Source organism: Acinonyx jubatus, chromosome D4 (genome assembly GCF_027475565.1).
Source record: "Acinonyx jubatus isolate Ajub_Pintada_27869175 chromosome D4, VMU_Ajub_asm_v1.0, whole genome shotgun sequence".
Taxonomy (NCBI): Eukaryota; Metazoa; Chordata; class Mammalia; order Carnivora; family Felidae; genus Acinonyx; species Acinonyx jubatus.
The window spans coordinates 47,862,678-47,880,959 of NC_069391.1; the positions used below are offsets into that span (position 1 = coordinate 47,862,678).

General features: G+C 40.7%; 1 protein-coding gene across 2 annotated transcripts in view; it reads left to right on the plus strand.

Annotated features, from left to right (window-relative positions):
• Positions 1-650: 650 nt before the first annotated feature.
• LOC106986379 (ubiquitin-conjugating enzyme E2 variant 1-like) overlaps positions 651-18,282 on the plus strand; it is a 77,514-nt gene continuing 59,882 nt past the window's right edge. Inside the window, exon 1 of one of the 2 annotated variants that reach the window (XM_053205033.1) lies at positions 651-1,001. In XM_053205033.1, the coding sequence (XP_053061008.1) occupies positions 729-1,001 (273 nt within the window). In that variant the 5' untranslated portion in view covers positions 651-728. The remainder of the gene's footprint in view (positions 1,002-18,282) is intronic. The other variant, XM_053205034.1, reaches the window with a different exon arrangement.

The window sequence follows — 18,282 nt, forward strand, 5'->3', positions numbered from 1 at the left end:
AAAGGACGGGCCGGTAGAAAGGTTCAGAGAGCCCTGGCTCTCCAAAACAGGGCGAAATCAAATCTGGGCCGCGGGTGAGCACCTGGAAAAAATTCGTGGTGGAGATGGCATCTGAGAAAGGCCTCGAAGCACCTACAGGGCTGCGAATGCCGGCGCGGTCACCCCAGATGAAAGGATCCCCTACCTCGCTCTAAAGCCAGTTAAACCGCGGGGCCCACGCTACCGGGCACGATTTTAGAAGCCCCCCTCCAAATGCAAGGGTCCGACCTAGGAGGCACTTCCGCTGTGCAGTTTGCTAAGTTTGGATTCCGAGAGTGCATGGGGGAGTCTACGGCTCACGCAGGTGGGACCCTCTCTCCGCCTTAGCTTAGACGCTATGCGAGACGCTCCCGCCCGCCAAAGGCTGCGGTGGCCACAGAGGCTGCCGTGACTGCCGCTTCCCCCACCAAATTCTGGCGCTCAGGAGGCGCGCTGCAGTGGAGAGACCTGAGTCCCGCCCCAGCCCGAAGGAGAAGGCGCAGCGCCTCCGCTCGCGCTCCCGGGTCGGGGAGCCTCTTTCCTCCCCCTTTTTCCCCGCGGCGGCGGCGGCGGCTGCGGCGGAGGCAGCGGAGAGGGGAGGGGGGGAGCGGGCGAGGGGCGGAGACAGGGAGGAGCCGCGACCGCCGCGGCCCCGCGGCGGCAGGTGTGGATGGGCGCGGCGGAGGTGCGGAGGAGACTGAGGTGCGGGGATGTCCACTCCCGCCTGCGCTCGCCCGGGGCCCGGGCTTGGGGGCGGGGAGCGCCTCCCCGGAGGAGCTCCGAGAGCTGCTTCGACCTGCGCACAACTTGGGGCGCGGCCCGGGCGCGCAGGTTCCACGTCCGGCGCCGGGAGGAGAAAGGCGCGCGTCCCCGGCCGCGGCGCCCGCGTGGACCCCAACGGTGAGGCGGCGGCCGGGGGGCGGCCGGGGGGCGGCCGGGGCTGGAGGGTGGGCGGCGCCTCCGCCCTCCGCGTCGACCGGCGGGTAAGCGAGGAACGCGCAGGCAGCGGGGCGGGGGCGCGTCCCTCGCCGAGTTAGGGGGGCCTCGGGGCCCGGCGCTCGGCAGACTTCGCCGCGGGCCCCCGGGCGAGGATGCTGCGGCCGAGTCTGGCGCATCCCGGGCCACGGCGGCCCTGGCTCTGCGCAGAACCTTCTCCACCTCCTGCCCAAATAGCAGGTTGTTTCCCTAGCCTGACCTCGGAAGTCGCAGGTCCGCTCTCTTCCTCTAAACGGCGAAGGAGGAACTGTGTGTGTCCGGGAGCGCGTTGAGGGCGAGCGCTTTCAACCAGCGATGTTTGATGAGAGCCCGTTCCCGAGTTAAAATGCCTGTCACTTTGCAACTTCTCTGCTCTCTCCCCTCTTCGAGGGAGAAGTCAGGCGACTTTTAAATCCCCACCTGGTAGAATTAGAGTTTATTTGCGCCGTATACAGGTAGGAAAATGATGCTCCGTAAAATCCTGGTTTTTCCAACAGCGTTTCACTTAAAAGAGCCTCCCATCCTGCAGCGAGACAATGGCAGTCGTGAAACACACAACAGAAGTGTTCACCTAGCGCCGCGTTGGCAGGGGAGAAGTTAAGGAAAACTTAAGCATAAGCGACCCCTGAATAGGCTTCTTGCGGGACCGTTTTGTTCCGGTGCAAGTGGTGTTAGGACTGGAAATGACAGCTCAAGACCTACGCTTGGTTTGGAGCTGAGGCTGGGGCCCGACACCCCTCACCGCCCCGGGACTCTCGAATTGGGCCTTTTTGCTTCCTTCACTGAAATCATGGCAGCTTTGAAGTGAAATGAGGAAAATGATCCTCCTTTTTGCCCTGGAGTTTATTACCTCTGCATTAAAATGTGTCTCTCGGGCAGAAATGTAAACAATCTTCTATTTTATACTTTGTTTTAAAGACCTTTGAATCGGTTAAAAAAAAAAGGATTTAAAATGGACAGCCAAATTTAGGTTTGTTTGTTGTGGAGTTTTGTGTTTGAGGGAGGGAGTGACTTTTAAGTTATTTTTCAAGGCTAATATTGATTACTTTTCATTGTTTGCAGATGTTAATCCCTCAGTGAAGGCATTTTAAGGAATAAATGAAAAAATAACAGTGGGTTAAGCCCACTCATAAGAACTGTAGCCTGCCCCCCTCCTTTTTTTCTTAACCTGTGACAGAGCCTCATGAAAATCGAGCTTGGGATGTAAAAAACATCTTAAGTTGAATTTTAGGCCTCCAAATGAAAAATGTTCATTTGTGTTAATCCAGTAGAATTCTCAGACTTTATGGAATTGTCAGCTTACGATGTTTATTTTTTTATTTATATCATATTAGGACTTTACATGTGGATATTTCTTCGGTAATTGGCAGATGTGGGGAAAAGTCAGAAGGCCCTTTAAAAGATACAGACTTATTCTCTGGGTGAAATTTTATAGTTCTGAAAAGCACGTATCAGAGACAAAGCTCTTAACTGATAACATTGACTGTTCTCTTTTTGAAATTTTAAATGGATTAAGAAGGGAGGTTTTATACTTCATACTTGGGCATAGTTTTTGAAAATGCAAGTGGAAAAAAGTTAAGAATATCATTTTTGTACAATGTAATAACTAGACAGCTATTCTAGAGGCTATAAAAATGCTTGAGGAAATAAAATAAAAAGGTAGCATAAAACTATGTATTATACTGTTAGAATTTTAAGGAGAATGCATACTTGTAAGTCTCAAATACTCAAGTGAGCGGTATTAAAGTGGATCAAATAGAAGAATTTTCTTGCATATCATTTTTTCTCAGATTAAAAAAATATGTATTTATTTTGGTTTGTCTTAAAATTGAAGTTATAGTTAAATTTTGTTGGTGCCTATATGGGATAATACAAAGGTTGGTAAGATGTCTTTTGCTTGGCACATTGACATTTAGTGACAGGTATCCTTAAATTTTTCATAGAGTTGCTACAGTTTTTCTTCACTTGATGTATTTGGGTAGTTTTAGCATACAAACACCATAGGGTCTCTTAACAAACTTACATTGTAAAAAAGCAATAGATTAAATCTCTGATTATTAACATTTCAAGGATGGAAACCTACTTTCAAATAAAAATGCCTTTTTGAGGACATTTTAGAATACATATAAGGGTATGATTCTGGGAGACTGTTTTTGATAGTTCTTTTCCTATTCTTTGAAATCATAAAGTAAATTAACAAAAGAATCAATAATTATGTGTTAACAGTTTCTTGATGTATTTAACAGACTGTTTCCTTAATAGGAATCTCCCAAGTGTTTCAGAAATTTGTGTAAGAGCAAGAAAGTTTATTTTCTGTTCAGATGTATTTCTGTAGACTAGGAAGAAAAAAGTTTATGAATTTAGAGTAGGCCAGTCTTAAATAATAAGAAACAATGAAATTTGATCTTTGTATTGTAAAATGTGTTTTCACTGAGGACTTTTAAACTGTGTCCTGTCTTTAAACACATTAGTATAGAAAGTAAATCAGATATTTCATTGGCAAAATATTAGTGCCCTAATGCTTTGATAATGATTATTGAGACTTTTTCCCCCCACATCTTATATAAGCAGTGGGGTCCAGAAAATTATCAAAATAATTTTGGATAAGATTGAGATGAAGTGAAAAAAATCCACGCATGATTATGGTATATATGTGTGTTGTTTTGCAACAGTGAAAGAGTGAAAAAGAAGAGTTTAGGATCAAAATTTATCCACGTTAGTCAGATTCCCTAGCATTTTCTACTTTATTGTGTAATTGACTTTTTAGCTAATATGTAGTTATTCCGTGTTTTAATACAGCAGACATCAGAAAAAAATAAATCTCATTTGAGAATCTATAATCTTGGCTTTATCAAATATACAGACTACTCTATATTGTCTACCTATCAACATTCAAGCTATTCAACATTTGAGACAATTTACAAACTAAATATATTATAAATGTTAATTAAAGAAGTAATTTTCATTTTAAGAGAATTCCTTCTGAGGGGTTATTTTTAACATTACAGATAGCACTATCCTTTGAGTAAAATAAGAATTAATTACAAATTATACTTTTAGCAAAGGGAAAATGCAATTTTTATTGGCCTTGGGGGCATGTATGCTAAGTAGTTTGTGGCCCAGTTTCCATTTCTGTATCTGTGCTGCCTCTGACCACGGATTGGGTTCTGCGGGAGGAAAGACTGTGAGGAGAAAGTTAATAAAAAAGCTACATGAGTTGATCATAGTTCTGCTCAGAAACCTATGTCCACCTGAATTCAGAACCAGAAGAGAAATTCTGACAGTCTGTTTCCCCAGCCCTTTTACATCGATTTCTGAGAGTTAGCAGTGGCAGAGAAGAGTTGTTGTCTCTGCCATTTGCAAAGCCGACTGCTTGATCCACAGCAAATCAAACCCAGGAAATCTTTCAGTCTTGTCCATTTCAGTTCCACTTCCTTGCCAGGGGCATAACAGCTGAAGTTAAAAGACTTATACCCAAATGGGAAAATTAGTGCCATTTGTGTAGAGGCAGTAGCCTTATTCAAACTGCTTTCAACCTAATTGGAAAAAAAAAAAGACAGACTATGACTTGATTAGAAGTCCTCTGGGGTGGGTAGCACGTAGGAGACTATGGCTCAAGAATGCTTTTAGGTTTTTCACTTATTTTGAATTAGTTATAGTTTGCATTGTATTCTCAGGTTTGTGTGTGTCTGTGTCAGTGTGTCAGTGTCCTTTTCTTCAGCTTCTATGATTTGGAATAGGCAAAAAGTACCAAAATGGTAAACTTTAAAGTGACCAAGATGGCATCGGGTTGGTCATGTAAAAGTTCTTCCACTACCCCAGCACGTCTATAACAGAGGTAATGCCCCGCTGGATTTACTTCCGTGTATTGTAAATTTAGGGGTTTTTTTTTTTGTTTGTTTGTTTGTTTTTTTGCTTAGAAGTAATCTCAGTTTTGAGAAGGGGAGCAGAGAAGGAAAAGAACTTTGCCTAAAAACCAGTGCCATCCGACAACCGATGTCTTCAATTAGCTCTGTCAAATTTCGGGTGAACTTTGGCCCTGTTAGTAAATTGGATATGTATTAAAGAAGATTTTTAACAAATCAGCTCAGAAAGGCCTGCTCCAGAAACTTGTGGTATGTGTGCTTTTGCAATTAATCTAAATGTAACATGTAAGACCAATATTATTATACATATGAGGTGAAATTGTTTTGGAGTCCAAATGTAGGAAAGGATTCAGTCCCCAAAAAAGCCAAACTGATAAGATCTTACTAAAATCACCTGAGATTTTTGACTTACAGCGCACACCCAAGTGGAAATTCAAGTCATAAAATCATTATTGAATAGCCCCATGGAATAATTCTTTTCTTTCATTAAACCTGACCTTTTACCTGTTATCTCCACTTCATTAAGTTAATTTAAAAAAAGTCTCAGATAAGAAACAGTAGGCTCAAGGAATAAAGTGTGAGAGCTCTGTGGTAAAATCTACCTATAGTGCATGAAGTCTTTTAAAATTAGGATTTAAGTGGCTTTTAACTAGAGTGGCTTTTTAGGTAACTAACTGGTAATATTGTCACTTGACATTTCCTTTTCATATTCTGTGCCATAACTCAAAACTGATTTCCTTTTTATGGGTAAGAGTGGAACTATAATAAATCAAAAACAAAACAAACAACTTACAGCTTATAGTCTGATTTTAATATAGAACACTGCTGCATATTTGCTAGCACCTGAAAAGATTCTAGGTTGCTTCATTATTTATTTTTGTTTTTGGAATGGGGATTAGGATTTTTTTTTTTTAATGAAAAGAGTAACATTAATATCCCTTTTAGATGACTATCCATATGCATATTAACTGTTAGTTGTGACAAACAGTAGTTTGAATTATAGTTCTAAGTAAAAAAATTACAAGTTAGTACCTGGACTGATGTCTGTCTGGTAAGTTACATTCTTAGTGCTCGTAATAATTAAACAGTTGAAATTTTATCATATTTTACTGTCTGAAAAATTTTCCAGATTCATATAAAAGGGGAAGATATAATAAGACATCTTAATCTTGTTAAATTTTAAGGTAGATTAACCAAAAGGTATTTTCTTTCAGTGATTTGTGTTGTTTCAGCCAAGGGTACTAAAAATACCTTTATAGACAAAAGAATATATGAAAAGAAATATAAAACAAAAGACTAACAAACTGGGTTTATTTTTTTTAAAGAAACTAAATTTTATAATTTTTATTCTTGGTGCCTATAGTTTTTCAAATTCTGGAGAAATGGCAATAAATCATACAAAATGACAAAGATGATCAAAAGATTTAACAAAATTTAGTTTCCCTTCAAAATAAGTGTATTTAGTAGTTGGAAAAAGCTAATGTTCTGTGTTTCCTTTGGTTAATTAGCACATTTTCACAAATAAACCAATGAAATCATAAAGCCAATTATGTATCAATTAAGAATAATTTGAAAAGCAGATTTGTTTGAAAAGTAAATCTTCCTTCTGAAGGTGGAGTTCATTGTACTAATCATAAGTGTCAGTGAAATTTTCTTTTGCAAAATATATTGAAGTAGAAATGATAAGACGACTGCATATTTCAGAATAATAGATAAATTACTATGTGTCAGTTCTACTCGCTAACCTAAAAACATGATTTATATTAGGAATATTAAAATATAAATGGAATAGCAGAATTTATTATTGTCCACTTGTAATTTCAGAACACCTGTCCAAATATTATCTAGAACCAGCACAGAATGATTGTCCTAAATTTCTGGAGTTTTGACTTTGTCAAGATCTTTTTTCAAAAGCAAATATTAAAATAAAATGTGTCCAACTCTCCTAACCGCCAGAACAATAATAATGATAATTATCACTCTATTGATTATTTTCTGTGTGCCTGTGCTTTACCACATGCGTTGTTTGTATTACCTCCGATGATCTTTGCAGTAACCTCACAGTCTTGGCACCATGATTGGTCCTGTTTTATAGACAAGAAAACTGTGGCCTGGCAAGATTAAAGGGATCAAACAGCTAGGAAATAGTGTGGCTCCCAGACTCAAACCTAAGTTTTGCCTGTTCCCACCTCTCTATACTTGCTTACTTTACTATACTTCACAGTAATTGAGCAGAATATTTGGGGATCTCGTCTAACAAGCTGTTTGGGAGTCTTTTGTCCTCAGTTATTGCACATCTTTTTCTTTGATTTTTAGAACTATCTCCAAGTCTTTCATGCCCAAGTCTGGCAAAAGGCATAGATGATACAGGTAATAATGTTTGTGCCCCAAAGAAACAGGTAGTGTCTTTAAGATACCGAGCCTGATAATTCGGAACGGATTGGAAATTTTCTCTGGAGATCTTTCCAAAAGACTCATGTAGACAATTTTTTTGTTGTGTGTTTCTGGAACCGTGACACTGGAATTGGAATCCAGATTTACACCCAACCCGCAGTAGGTGTTCAGATATTTTTTAAAACAAGGAATGAATAAAACGATAGCATTTCTTTGCCTGTGAAAGTTCTAATACACACTGTGTGTTCAAGGGTAGTACCGAGGGCGGGTATCTTACCACTGACTGTGGAACCTTGGACAAGTTACTGCACCCTCTTGAACCTCAGTTTCCTCTTTTGTGAAATGAAAATAACTACATCTTCCTCAGTAAGTTGTGAAGATTAAATAAATAATTGCCTTTTCTTTGTTCTCACACCTGACCTTTTATGTGGGTATAAAGCCTGTTGGGGTAGTGAGGATTGAAGGGAAATTGTCAGAGCAAGCCATAATGAAGCCATGAGTTGAGATAGGAGTTCGTGTAACTAAACCCACCAGAGAAAGAGTCAAGGCCAAGGAAGAAGATGAAGGTGGTGCTTTACTGGTTCTGGAGTAAGGGTACAAGCCCAGACAGAGAATAGCAGAGGAAGGGGCCTGTATTCCCTTGCTGAATCCCTAGTGTTGACCGTGGCTTTAGACAAGTTGCCTGGGCTGTTGATGTGTAAACTGAGAGCACACTTCAGGGCTACCTAAGAGTTGCTTGAGCATGGTCCATCTTACAGCTCTGCCTACAAAGTTTTAAGTGTCTGCTGTCACTGTACCTCCTCTAGGGGACTTAAGGGAACTCCGTGTAGGAAGATGTTAGCGTTGCAGACATACAGCCTCACCTTTCAGATCCAGGTTAGCACTTCTTGGACCTGAACCTTCTCCTTATCACTATCCTCCCTTCTCCTCTCCCCCCAAACTCTTTCACTGCTCTCTCTGATGGCAAAGGAGGCAGGCGGCAGTTTTTATTTTGTAGAGGTTAAAGACCCTACAGTGCTATGCAGGATAATAGCAAAGGCTCCTTTCAGGGCTAACATTTTACAGCTTTTGAAGTCCTGTGTAGGTACACAGTGAAAGAGCAAAAGCAGAAGGCTAAAGAGGCAACCGAGTCAGTTTGCAGGCTGGACAAAACCAGGATTAAAATGCAGAGAAATAGAAGGAACTTTAATAGCAAAGAGAGACACACACACACACACACACACACACACACACACACACACACACCACACAGAGTTAAGATGGGTGCAAAGGTCAAAGCATAAATGTTAAGGACAAAATTAGACAAATTTACATGAGAAGAAAATGAAACTGTAAAAAACAAATTTCATAATGGAAAAATGACTTTTAAATAGCAAAAGCAATTAAAGCTTAAGGTTTTTTCCATCATAGTTCCTCTTTTGAGGCCCATTGGAACAGAGTAGTTATATTCCAGGAAAGCAATTTTATGTGTATGGGGAAAGAGGTTAAGAGGAAGGTGATAGAGAACAACATTCTGGGACACCACCAAATCCAAATCTAAGGATTTTGAAAGGGAGGTATTTGACAAAAGAGTATTCTAAAGTTACTTGAAAATAGGAAGCCTTTCGCTCTTTTTTGTGCCTGAAATGGAAAGCAAGGACTACACAGATTGAAAGTCGCCTGAAATTTAAAGCATTTAAAGAAAAAAAAAGCAAAAGAATTTGTCATCAGAAATGTTTCCAAAAAACTCATTGGAATCAAAGGGCTAATAAAATAGAAACAACATGATAACTAGAAAAGAACTATAGCAAATTCTGCATTCTGTTTGGGTCAGAGGGACCCGATATAATTGCTGGAACCTGTGGCATTCTAGAAAATGACACTAGTTTATGCAGAGTCGTGTGTGAGAGTTAACAGGGAGATATGAGCTAACACTGCTTACCAGTTACCAGGGCCTGCTCAGTCTCACAGTAACGAAGTTAAGTAGGTTGCTGTGGATAGAAGACTCTTAACATTTCACTTTTTTTGTCTTCCCTGACCCCAACATTATAGGTGCCTCACAGGAATTATCGACTAGGTGTAGACTTTAGTATGGGAAGCTCTGTGTTTGAGGCCCAGCTGAGCACTTAACTTCTGGTCATGTGACATGGGCACATCTTCTAAAAGCTCTCCACCTCACTTTCCACATTTGTTAAATGAGATTATTAATGTTAATCTAGTACCTTCCTCACAGGGCTGTTGGGAGAATCAAATGAGCTTTACATATGTGGAAGTATTTTGTAAGCATACCTGAATGTTTTTAGTGACAGGGGAGAGATCGTTTTGGAACTACTTCCAAAGAGAAGAAGAAATTAAAGAATGCAATGAATTCATTTTTTTGTTCTCTTCAGTCACCAAAGCTCTTGAGTCTTTATGACCTCACCTAAATATAGAACTTCCTAATCTGTTGTCCATGGATCACAAGTGACCCACAGAGAGAGTTCAGGGGATCATGAACTTGGATGCAAAAAAAAAAATGTGTTTGCATTCTATTTGTGCTAACCACTAATTGGAATTTAGCATTTCCTTCAATTTTGAGTGGAGGCAACAAGTTGCAGTAGTATTTTAGCAGGACCTGTGATTTTATCACTGCTAAAAATTACAAGTAATTTATATTACATTACAGTTGTTGCTGACATCTAGAAATACTGTCTACGGGTGACCCAGCTTTGACATAACGTTAGTTACAAGACATCTGCTAGATCTTGTTATTTAATGTTAAGAATCCCATGTATGACTATACTATATGTGCATTTTAATATTTAGATATTTCAATGTAATTGGTTTCCTTTGTAACCTAGTATGCTGTATTTTATGCATTTCATGTGAGAAGGGGTCCATAGATGCAAAAACTTTTTTGAAGTTTTTATTCTGACAGAGGGCCTACCGGCTTTACCAGATACTGATATTAAAAGGATTACTGGTACAGTAGCTACTCACATAGCCACATCTGATAGTGTACTCCATGGTGAGAAAATCCAGTTATTCAAGTTAAAATAGCTTAACGTTACAATATAACGAAACGGTGCCCTGGACAATACGAGGCACAGATCTCTTCATCTGGTGTCACCTCTCTCATGCATGGTGGATTCAGGCCAGACTCTGCAGTGCACTCAGAGGGGTGAAGATCACAGGGCATGACAAGCCACATACGTACTCTCCAGTTTAGATGTCTCCTAACATCTGTAGGTGATGTCTAAACAATAGAATAAGAACGTTATTATTCTTATTCCATAAGGATGGAATAAGAATGTGCAGCTAGAAACCCAAACAAGAAGATAAATGTTTACATTTCATTTTTAAATTTTATTTTGTGCTTTTGCAATTGTCCATTTGACATAAAAAAATGGCAATAATTAAGATTACTCTGCTCCCATGGTCTTTGTTTAAATGTCAGAATACTCATGGAATGCCTAATATAGTTGCATCTTCCTCCTCAAATAGAGTTTTAGTTTCCTGAGATGGCAATCCTGTCTTGTCATATTTTCTGCTGATTTTATTTAGCACCTAATAAGAGATAATAAGTTATACTGGTGTATACTTTGAATGGTTAAGACCTTTTTTTATTGTATCTGTATTTTTCCCTGCCAGCTCTGTTTTCTGCTTAAAAAATTAGGCTGCATTTGCCTATTCATCTTGATTTCTTGTATTGGATATTTGAGCTTCTTCAAAAACAAGAATTTGATAGACATGATCGTCCTGGGTTTGTCACAGCTCTTGATTTTGACTATGATGTCTCTGTCATCTGATATTACATGACTTTGAGATCTACTAGTGATGCTCATTGTGCAGGCATATCAGCAAATCAGAAGGGCCCAAAATTCTCTTCTGTGTTGATGATCACTGAGGCCCAGAAAAGTCATGGGACTTACCCAGGATTCAGAATGGGTAAGTGGTAGACTCATGTAATAAATCCTGTCTGTAGATTCTCAACCCATCACCCTATCACCACGCTGGCCTGTCCCTAAACTGTGCTCGATCCTGTAAGATTCTGGGTAAGACTCTTGAATTGGTTAGTTTTGAAAATTCCGCATGTCATATATTTTTACCTTTTAAAGATTCTGAGAAGTTCTGCAGTGAACAAACTTGGCTGATGTTAATCTACTATTTTCTAAGTTTACTTGACCACAGAATCCCTTTTCTCCCCCTCCACCCACCCAAATCTACCTAGTAAGGGATAATACTTTGGGAAATACTACCCTGCACAGTGGTAAGCTTTGGGGGTGGTGGTGGTGATGGTGATAACAGCGTTTACTGAACACGTACTACTGTGTCAGAGGCACTGTTCTGAGTGCTATATAATTAATCACTTAACCCTCCCAACCACCGAGTGAAGCAGGTATTCTGCCCGTTGCCATTTTGCACATGAGGAGACTGAAGCCAGAGAGGCAGCTGGAAGTGAAGTGTTTATATCACTTAGGCGGTTGCTTCGCGCTATAAACCAGGGTTTCTCAACCTTGTCACCACTGACATTTTGACCCTCTGATTTGTCCTGTGCAGGGAGGCTTCCCTATGCGTTACAGAGTGTTTAGCAGCAACATCCTTGGCTTGTACCAACTTGTGTCAACCAAAAATGTCTACAGACATTTGCCAAATGTCCTCTAAATTGCTCCCAGTTGAAAACAACTGCTGTAAACTTACAGCAGAAATGTGCTTTCCCAGCCAACCTTCTTAGTTGCTTTTACAGCGACTCATCATCACGATTGGGCAAATTACACCTTGCAGGTTCTGTGATGGTGTCAGGTTGTGCATACTTGCATGGGGGAGGATGCAAGTTGAAATGGACCCATGCTGCTCTCTTCCACTCCCTTTCTGTACACTGCTTCTGGTAAGAGAGAGCCAAGAGGCCAATGTTTTGTGTGCAACTTCTTATAATTGCCCTGTATACACACCCAATTCATATATTGTTTCCATTTTACACTTCCCCTTGGACTTGACCCCCACAGACACACAGACACACACACACACACACACACACACACACACACACACACACACACACAGAGTCTTGTTTTTTCTCTGTGTAGTAGAGGACTTAACACATTTGAATTACTCTACAGTAAGAATTTATGTCTGAGCCAAGATTGACTGCCAAGGAAAACATACCAACAATGAATAACACCCAGATTTCATGAAGAAAAAGTCAGGTTATATGATGAAGTATGCTACAAAGGTATTGGGTTTTATTTTTGCAATGTGATAACCTGTTAAATTCACACACTACAAATGGACTCGAGGCTTCTGGTCATTGTTTCTTTGTAATTTAATGCACCATTTTTTGGGAGCAGCCGAGGATTAATAAAAACAACAGTGAAATACCTGGGTTTAAATCCTGGCTCTGCCAAACATTTACTAATCGAGTGACCTCACCTCGTCTTTTCTAAGGGTTGGGTTAATAATATGAAACATATTTTTGAAAGGTTGAAAGGAGAGAATATATGCCCAGTATCCAGCCCTGGTCCTTCCAGTACCAGTTTTTCAAGGAACTGTACCATGGTTTGAACTTCATGATCCTTTTCAGCAATTCTTTAAGTGTAAACGATGGTCTTTGAAAGTAACAGATATTATGAAGCAGACGAGTGCAGGTAACTCTTGTTATAAGATGGGCTCGGACGGCATTACCCCAAACCTTTGTATCCTGGAAAGCTTTACATTTAAAGACAGCAACAAAGCAAAGGAAGGGAGCGAAAGGATTCACAGAGGAATTTTAGGAGCCAAAGTTTATCCTCTACCCTTGGTGACCATTTGCTGGTCCAACCTTTCATTGGATATTTGAGTGTCTATTGTGTCCTGGACACTAAACAGGCACGAGGGATACAAAGAGTGCAAGTAACAAAAATAACCAGTCTATCCCTGCACCTGTCCCTTTGGAACTTAGATAGCGACCATGCCATGTCTTTGTCCCAATTCCAACTGACAGTCGCTGCCTACAATGCTAGTTTCACAAGGGTCCTTAGGGTTGGCCGAACTCATCAGAAAGAATGCTGCGATCCATCAATACTGTCTGCCTTGGACAAGAGATAAAGGCAGCCACTACCCAGGATTTGACAGTCCTCCCCCAGTGTGGGTCTGACCCATTAGTGTGTGATGACACCAGTTATGTGGATCACCATGAGCATTGTTGAAGAAAGGAAATAGAAAAACAGCAGAGTGTGTTTGCATGTAAGAATGATAATTATAGCTTTGTAAAACTTTTGTTTTAGTTATATACATATTGGGTAATAAGTCATGATATAAAATGGATTTCCTATAATGGGTCCTGTAACAGATGTGATTCTGGTGGTTCGATGAGCTCCTGCTCTTTCTCTACATCCACACTTTTTGTTTTCTGAGACTACATTGATCGTTTGTGCCTGATTAATGAAAACCAGAGCAATTCATACATTCTAGGAGTCATTCTTCAACACATGATACATTTATCCTTTGAGTCTGCTTTCATTAGGGTTTTTATATTTTCTCTGGGGTCATTGACAGTTTTATTTATAGTCAGTTCTGAGGGGAGAGGTAGAAGGAGCCACGTCGTTAGAAGCACAGGCACTAGGGTGAAGCTTGCTTTATAATACAGACCATGCCGGGGGCACCTGGGTAGCTCAGTTGGTTGAGTGTCCAACTTCAGCTCAGGTCACAATCTTGTCATTTGTGAGTTCGAGTCCCTGTCGGGCTCTTTGCTGACGGCTTGGAGCCTGGAGCCTGCTTCGGATTCTGTGTCTCCCTCTATCTGCTTCTCCCCTGCTCATGCTCTGTCTCTCTCTCTGAAAAATAAATAAACGTTAAAAAATTAAAAAAAATATATATAGACCATGCCACTTTAGAGCTGGGTGACCTAGAGAAGCTACTGAAAACTTGGATTTTGTGACCATCACACATGTTCATTTTTACATACACACTCACACAGAAGATCTTGATTCAGAATTCTCTGGTTACTCCTTAGAGCAATGTAGATACATGCTCTCCTGTTGTGTGGGCAGCTTGTCATATCACACGGCAAGATTTTGTAGAAACAGCATCCAAGTGAAACACGGGAAGTAAAAATGCTGCTACGTGTCGTGTTTTGAGAGCATGTCCACCATGAATGATTAGGAGAAACCAACACCATTTTAGTACTTGATCCAACAGCTGATGGTCCTGCTTAATTCCAAAAGTCACAAGAGAAATGAAGCTGTAATAAGAGAAGTGTCCATAGAAGGAGAAGACTATTTGGGAACCATGAGGAAAGAGGATAGGGAACAAGAGGGTAAGAAGCAGGATAATAGGAAGTGAGGGCAATCTGGCCATGACATCTGTCACCCCATTGATCGCCAGTGTTGATTCGGCTGATCTGGCTGGCTAGGTGGATGTCCCCTTCCTCCCTCACCACTTCACGTGTGTCCCTCCTGATGTCGCATGCTCAGTTGAAGAGGACGACCTTCCCCGATAGAAGAGGATCGGTCTTCGGTCAAGGGTATACGAGTAGCTGTGCTCCCCTGCTAGAACCTCCAAACAAGCTCTCAAGGTCCATTTGTAGGAGAATGTAGGATAGGCAAGCTTCTAAGACTCCACAAACACACCCAAATGTCTTTCTTAAAAAAAAAAAAAAAGGATAATAGGAAAGACAACACTTTGCCTCTATTCTGAATCTGTGTTTCAGGCATAAAGGGGTCATTTAAAAGTCCTGCAGTGATGCTATATAATTAGAGAAAACCCTGAGGCATGGCTTGCCTGACTGTTCCTTAGATAAGAATTAGATATTTTAAACATGCTTTTTCTTTCAATGTGTATTTATTTATTTTGAGAGGAAGGTGCACAGAGAGAGAGAGTGAGAGAATCCCAAGCAGACTTCTTGGTGTCAGCACAGAGCCGGATGCGGGGCTTGATCTCACGAACTGTGAGATCATGACCTGAAGCAAAATCAAGAGTCAGACACCTTACCAACTGAGCCACCCAGGCGCTCCTAAACATGTGTTAAAACATGATAAAATGAAAGCACCTTGAGTTTGGAGGAAGACAGAACTGGGTTGGAATCCTTGGCCAATCACTTCACCTCTTGGAACTTCATTTGTGTCTCAGGTGAAATCGCATCTCACAGGGCAATGATCAAGATTAACTGAGAGCTTGTATGTAAAATCCCTAACACGTGATGAATGGCCACCAAAAATTCTCCCCAATCTCCTACCCTACTGGAGAAAGATCTGGAGTGTATTATTTAAAACGTAAGCAATCTCCACATGAACACATGTGAAAGCATTATGGACAAGATCAGTGTCTGAGCGCATACAGTAAAACTTTCTCAAAGGATCTTTAATTGAAAAATAATTAAGTTTCACGCTTTACCTGTGTACTTGTGGCTACTGGCTTTGCCTTGGTGCCAGGAACAGAGGGGAAAGAGTGCACCAAGGCCACCCCTTACACCTACTGGCTTACTCGCCATTGCATTTCATACCATAAGCCGAATAAACAAATGGTGCATCATACACATTTAATGTGAATTTGGTATTCCTTGTAGGTTAAGAGGTCTCACAGACAACTTGTTTTTACATCTCCGAATTGGTCAGGTAAGGCAATTAGACCAGTCAATCTAGTCATCTAAGCCTTCCCATCTTAAGATTCTGTGATTCTCCATCCATTTGAATTGTGATTCACAGTATCTCTGCTATTTTTTCTTCTAGTTTAGTGTCTTGAAGACATTTCAGCTTTCTCTTGGCCTGGGCAGTAACTGTACCTATGATTAGAACATTAGCCAAAGTGACTGTTCTTTCCTGAGTCTTCCAACGCCTACCTCCTAAAAGCCCTTGTTTGTATATCACAATATTTGCTCAACGCAGAACTTCCTTTTCAAGAAGAAATTCACAAAGTGCCAAGTGACAAGCCGTATTTGCACGTGAGCACAAACGGATGGTGTATCTGTCAAAACCAGGTACCTGTTACGCGTGCACTGTATAAAAATTCCTGGAAAAAAATGCATCCCAGTGCCCAGAGCGGGCACTTTTAAAAGTGAGCATTGACTTGGCTTACTGAGAAGGACCAACCCAGAGCCAGCTGTGCTCACCCAGGCAAAATATGCTCCACCATGATTTCTCTCACCGTTCCAAGAGTTCTCTGCCCTCCTCTATCCATGAATGACTTTGGTGGGTGTTTTCTTTTCTGCTGGCTCCTTTGTAATTGGCATTAATGTGTCCGACCACTCATGGCTTTATTGGACTTTTTATATGGAAATGTTCTGCTTTGTTAGGAGTTCAAAAGATGTAGGAATACTGACTTTATGGGAAGGTTTTGAAATTGCCACCCTGCAAACTATAGAATAGTTCGTCACCACAGTTAAAATTCTAACAGGTACTGCTTGAGGAAGTTAACAAATGTTATTCTGGTGACACAAGTCAGCTTTTGCATCATTTTCCTGGATTTAGGAATACATTAATTTCAAATCTGCACTGTTCCAAATTATTGAAATTTATTAATTAGCTTAATTTTCCTTTTAAGATTTACTAGTTCAGAAGCATGATCTTTAATTGAGACGTTTTGAAATTATTAGAGATTCACTGGCAAAATACTGCAATTATGAGCCCTAAAGGAGTAGATACTCTCTAAAATTTACTCATTTAGACAGCTCTGTTCTGCCCTTGTACTCTTAATATTATGTATCTCAGATCATTACAAGCAATGTATTTTTCACTGAATTCTTGAACACTTGGTTATAATTTTAGGAAATGCCTGCTAGGTACAGACAAAGGCTAATTAAATGCTAATATGTGAAAATCAATGTTGTTTTTTAAATCGACCTGAGAATTTAAGATGTTTCAATTTACTTTAAAGAAGGTGGTCCTTCTTTAAAATCTTTAAAAAATTTTTTGACACTCATCATCAAAGCGAGAGAAACTTTAAGCATTTAAGTTTTCTGCTTTTGCCAGTATCATTTTATGCTAATCAAGTTAGTAGTTGGAAGACTGTCAAGGGTTTGACAAGCTGAATGCAATGAGCCATTTTCTCCAATAGCCAAGCCTCCCCCCCCCCCAATAGTTTTCTAGAGGCAAGAGTTTTCTGGTGTGTTCAGACTCCACAGTGTTTCCCACTTCTGCAAATGCCTTGGACCTTCATAGACAGCCACCATGGACTCACTTAATTAATGTAATACACACACACACACACACACACACACACACACACGGCTGTATGCAAGTGTGAAGGCTTAATATGCAGACATAATGGCAGGCGGGTGGACATCTGACCTCAGTTTCACCACAGTTTATAATTTCCTACAAGGAAATCGTTGGGTTGCTAGATTTTTAGACAGGTTCTCACTACTGGATCCTCTCTCTAGACGTGTGCTTTTTGAGAGATGATGTTCTTAAAAGCCTTTTAAAATGTTAATAACTATGGAATTAATCAAATTCCTCCAGGTAGTTGCAATCATGATGTTTGACAATTTGATAGATAGAATAAACAGGCTGATTTCCACTGCGTGGTGATTTGGGATAGTGCAGATGCACTGCTGAGGCTGAGTGGAGGGTGTCTGTGCAGAGGATATAATCCACCTCTGCTGGTTTGGTAGTTACGAGAATCGAGGCCATGATCACAGGGTCTTCAGAATCAGAGTTGGGACTTAAAGCTGGTCAGTGTCCTTCTCATGGCATTTTGATGCACGGCTTTGATACACCATAGTGCTTTCAAGTGTGCTTAGTGTCTGAAAGTTGTGGAGAGCAAACTGTGGTGTGAAAAGTACATTTTTTTTGGCCTGACTTTGCATTAACTTAAAAGAGAATACAGACTACATGCTTTTATGTGCAGTGCCTCCTGATTTGGGGGGATGTGGAAGTGTGGATTAAAACAGTAAGAAAGAGGGGTGCCTGGGTGGCTCAGTTAGTTGAGTGTCCCAACTCTTGATTTCATGACCCCGTATGATATCATGACCCCAGGGTTATGGGATCCAGCCCTGTGTCAGGCTCCACGCCAGGCATGGAGCCTGCTTAAGATTCTCTCTCTCTCTCTCTCTCTCTCTCTCTCTCTCTCTCTCTCTCTCTCTCTCCCTCTCTCTCTC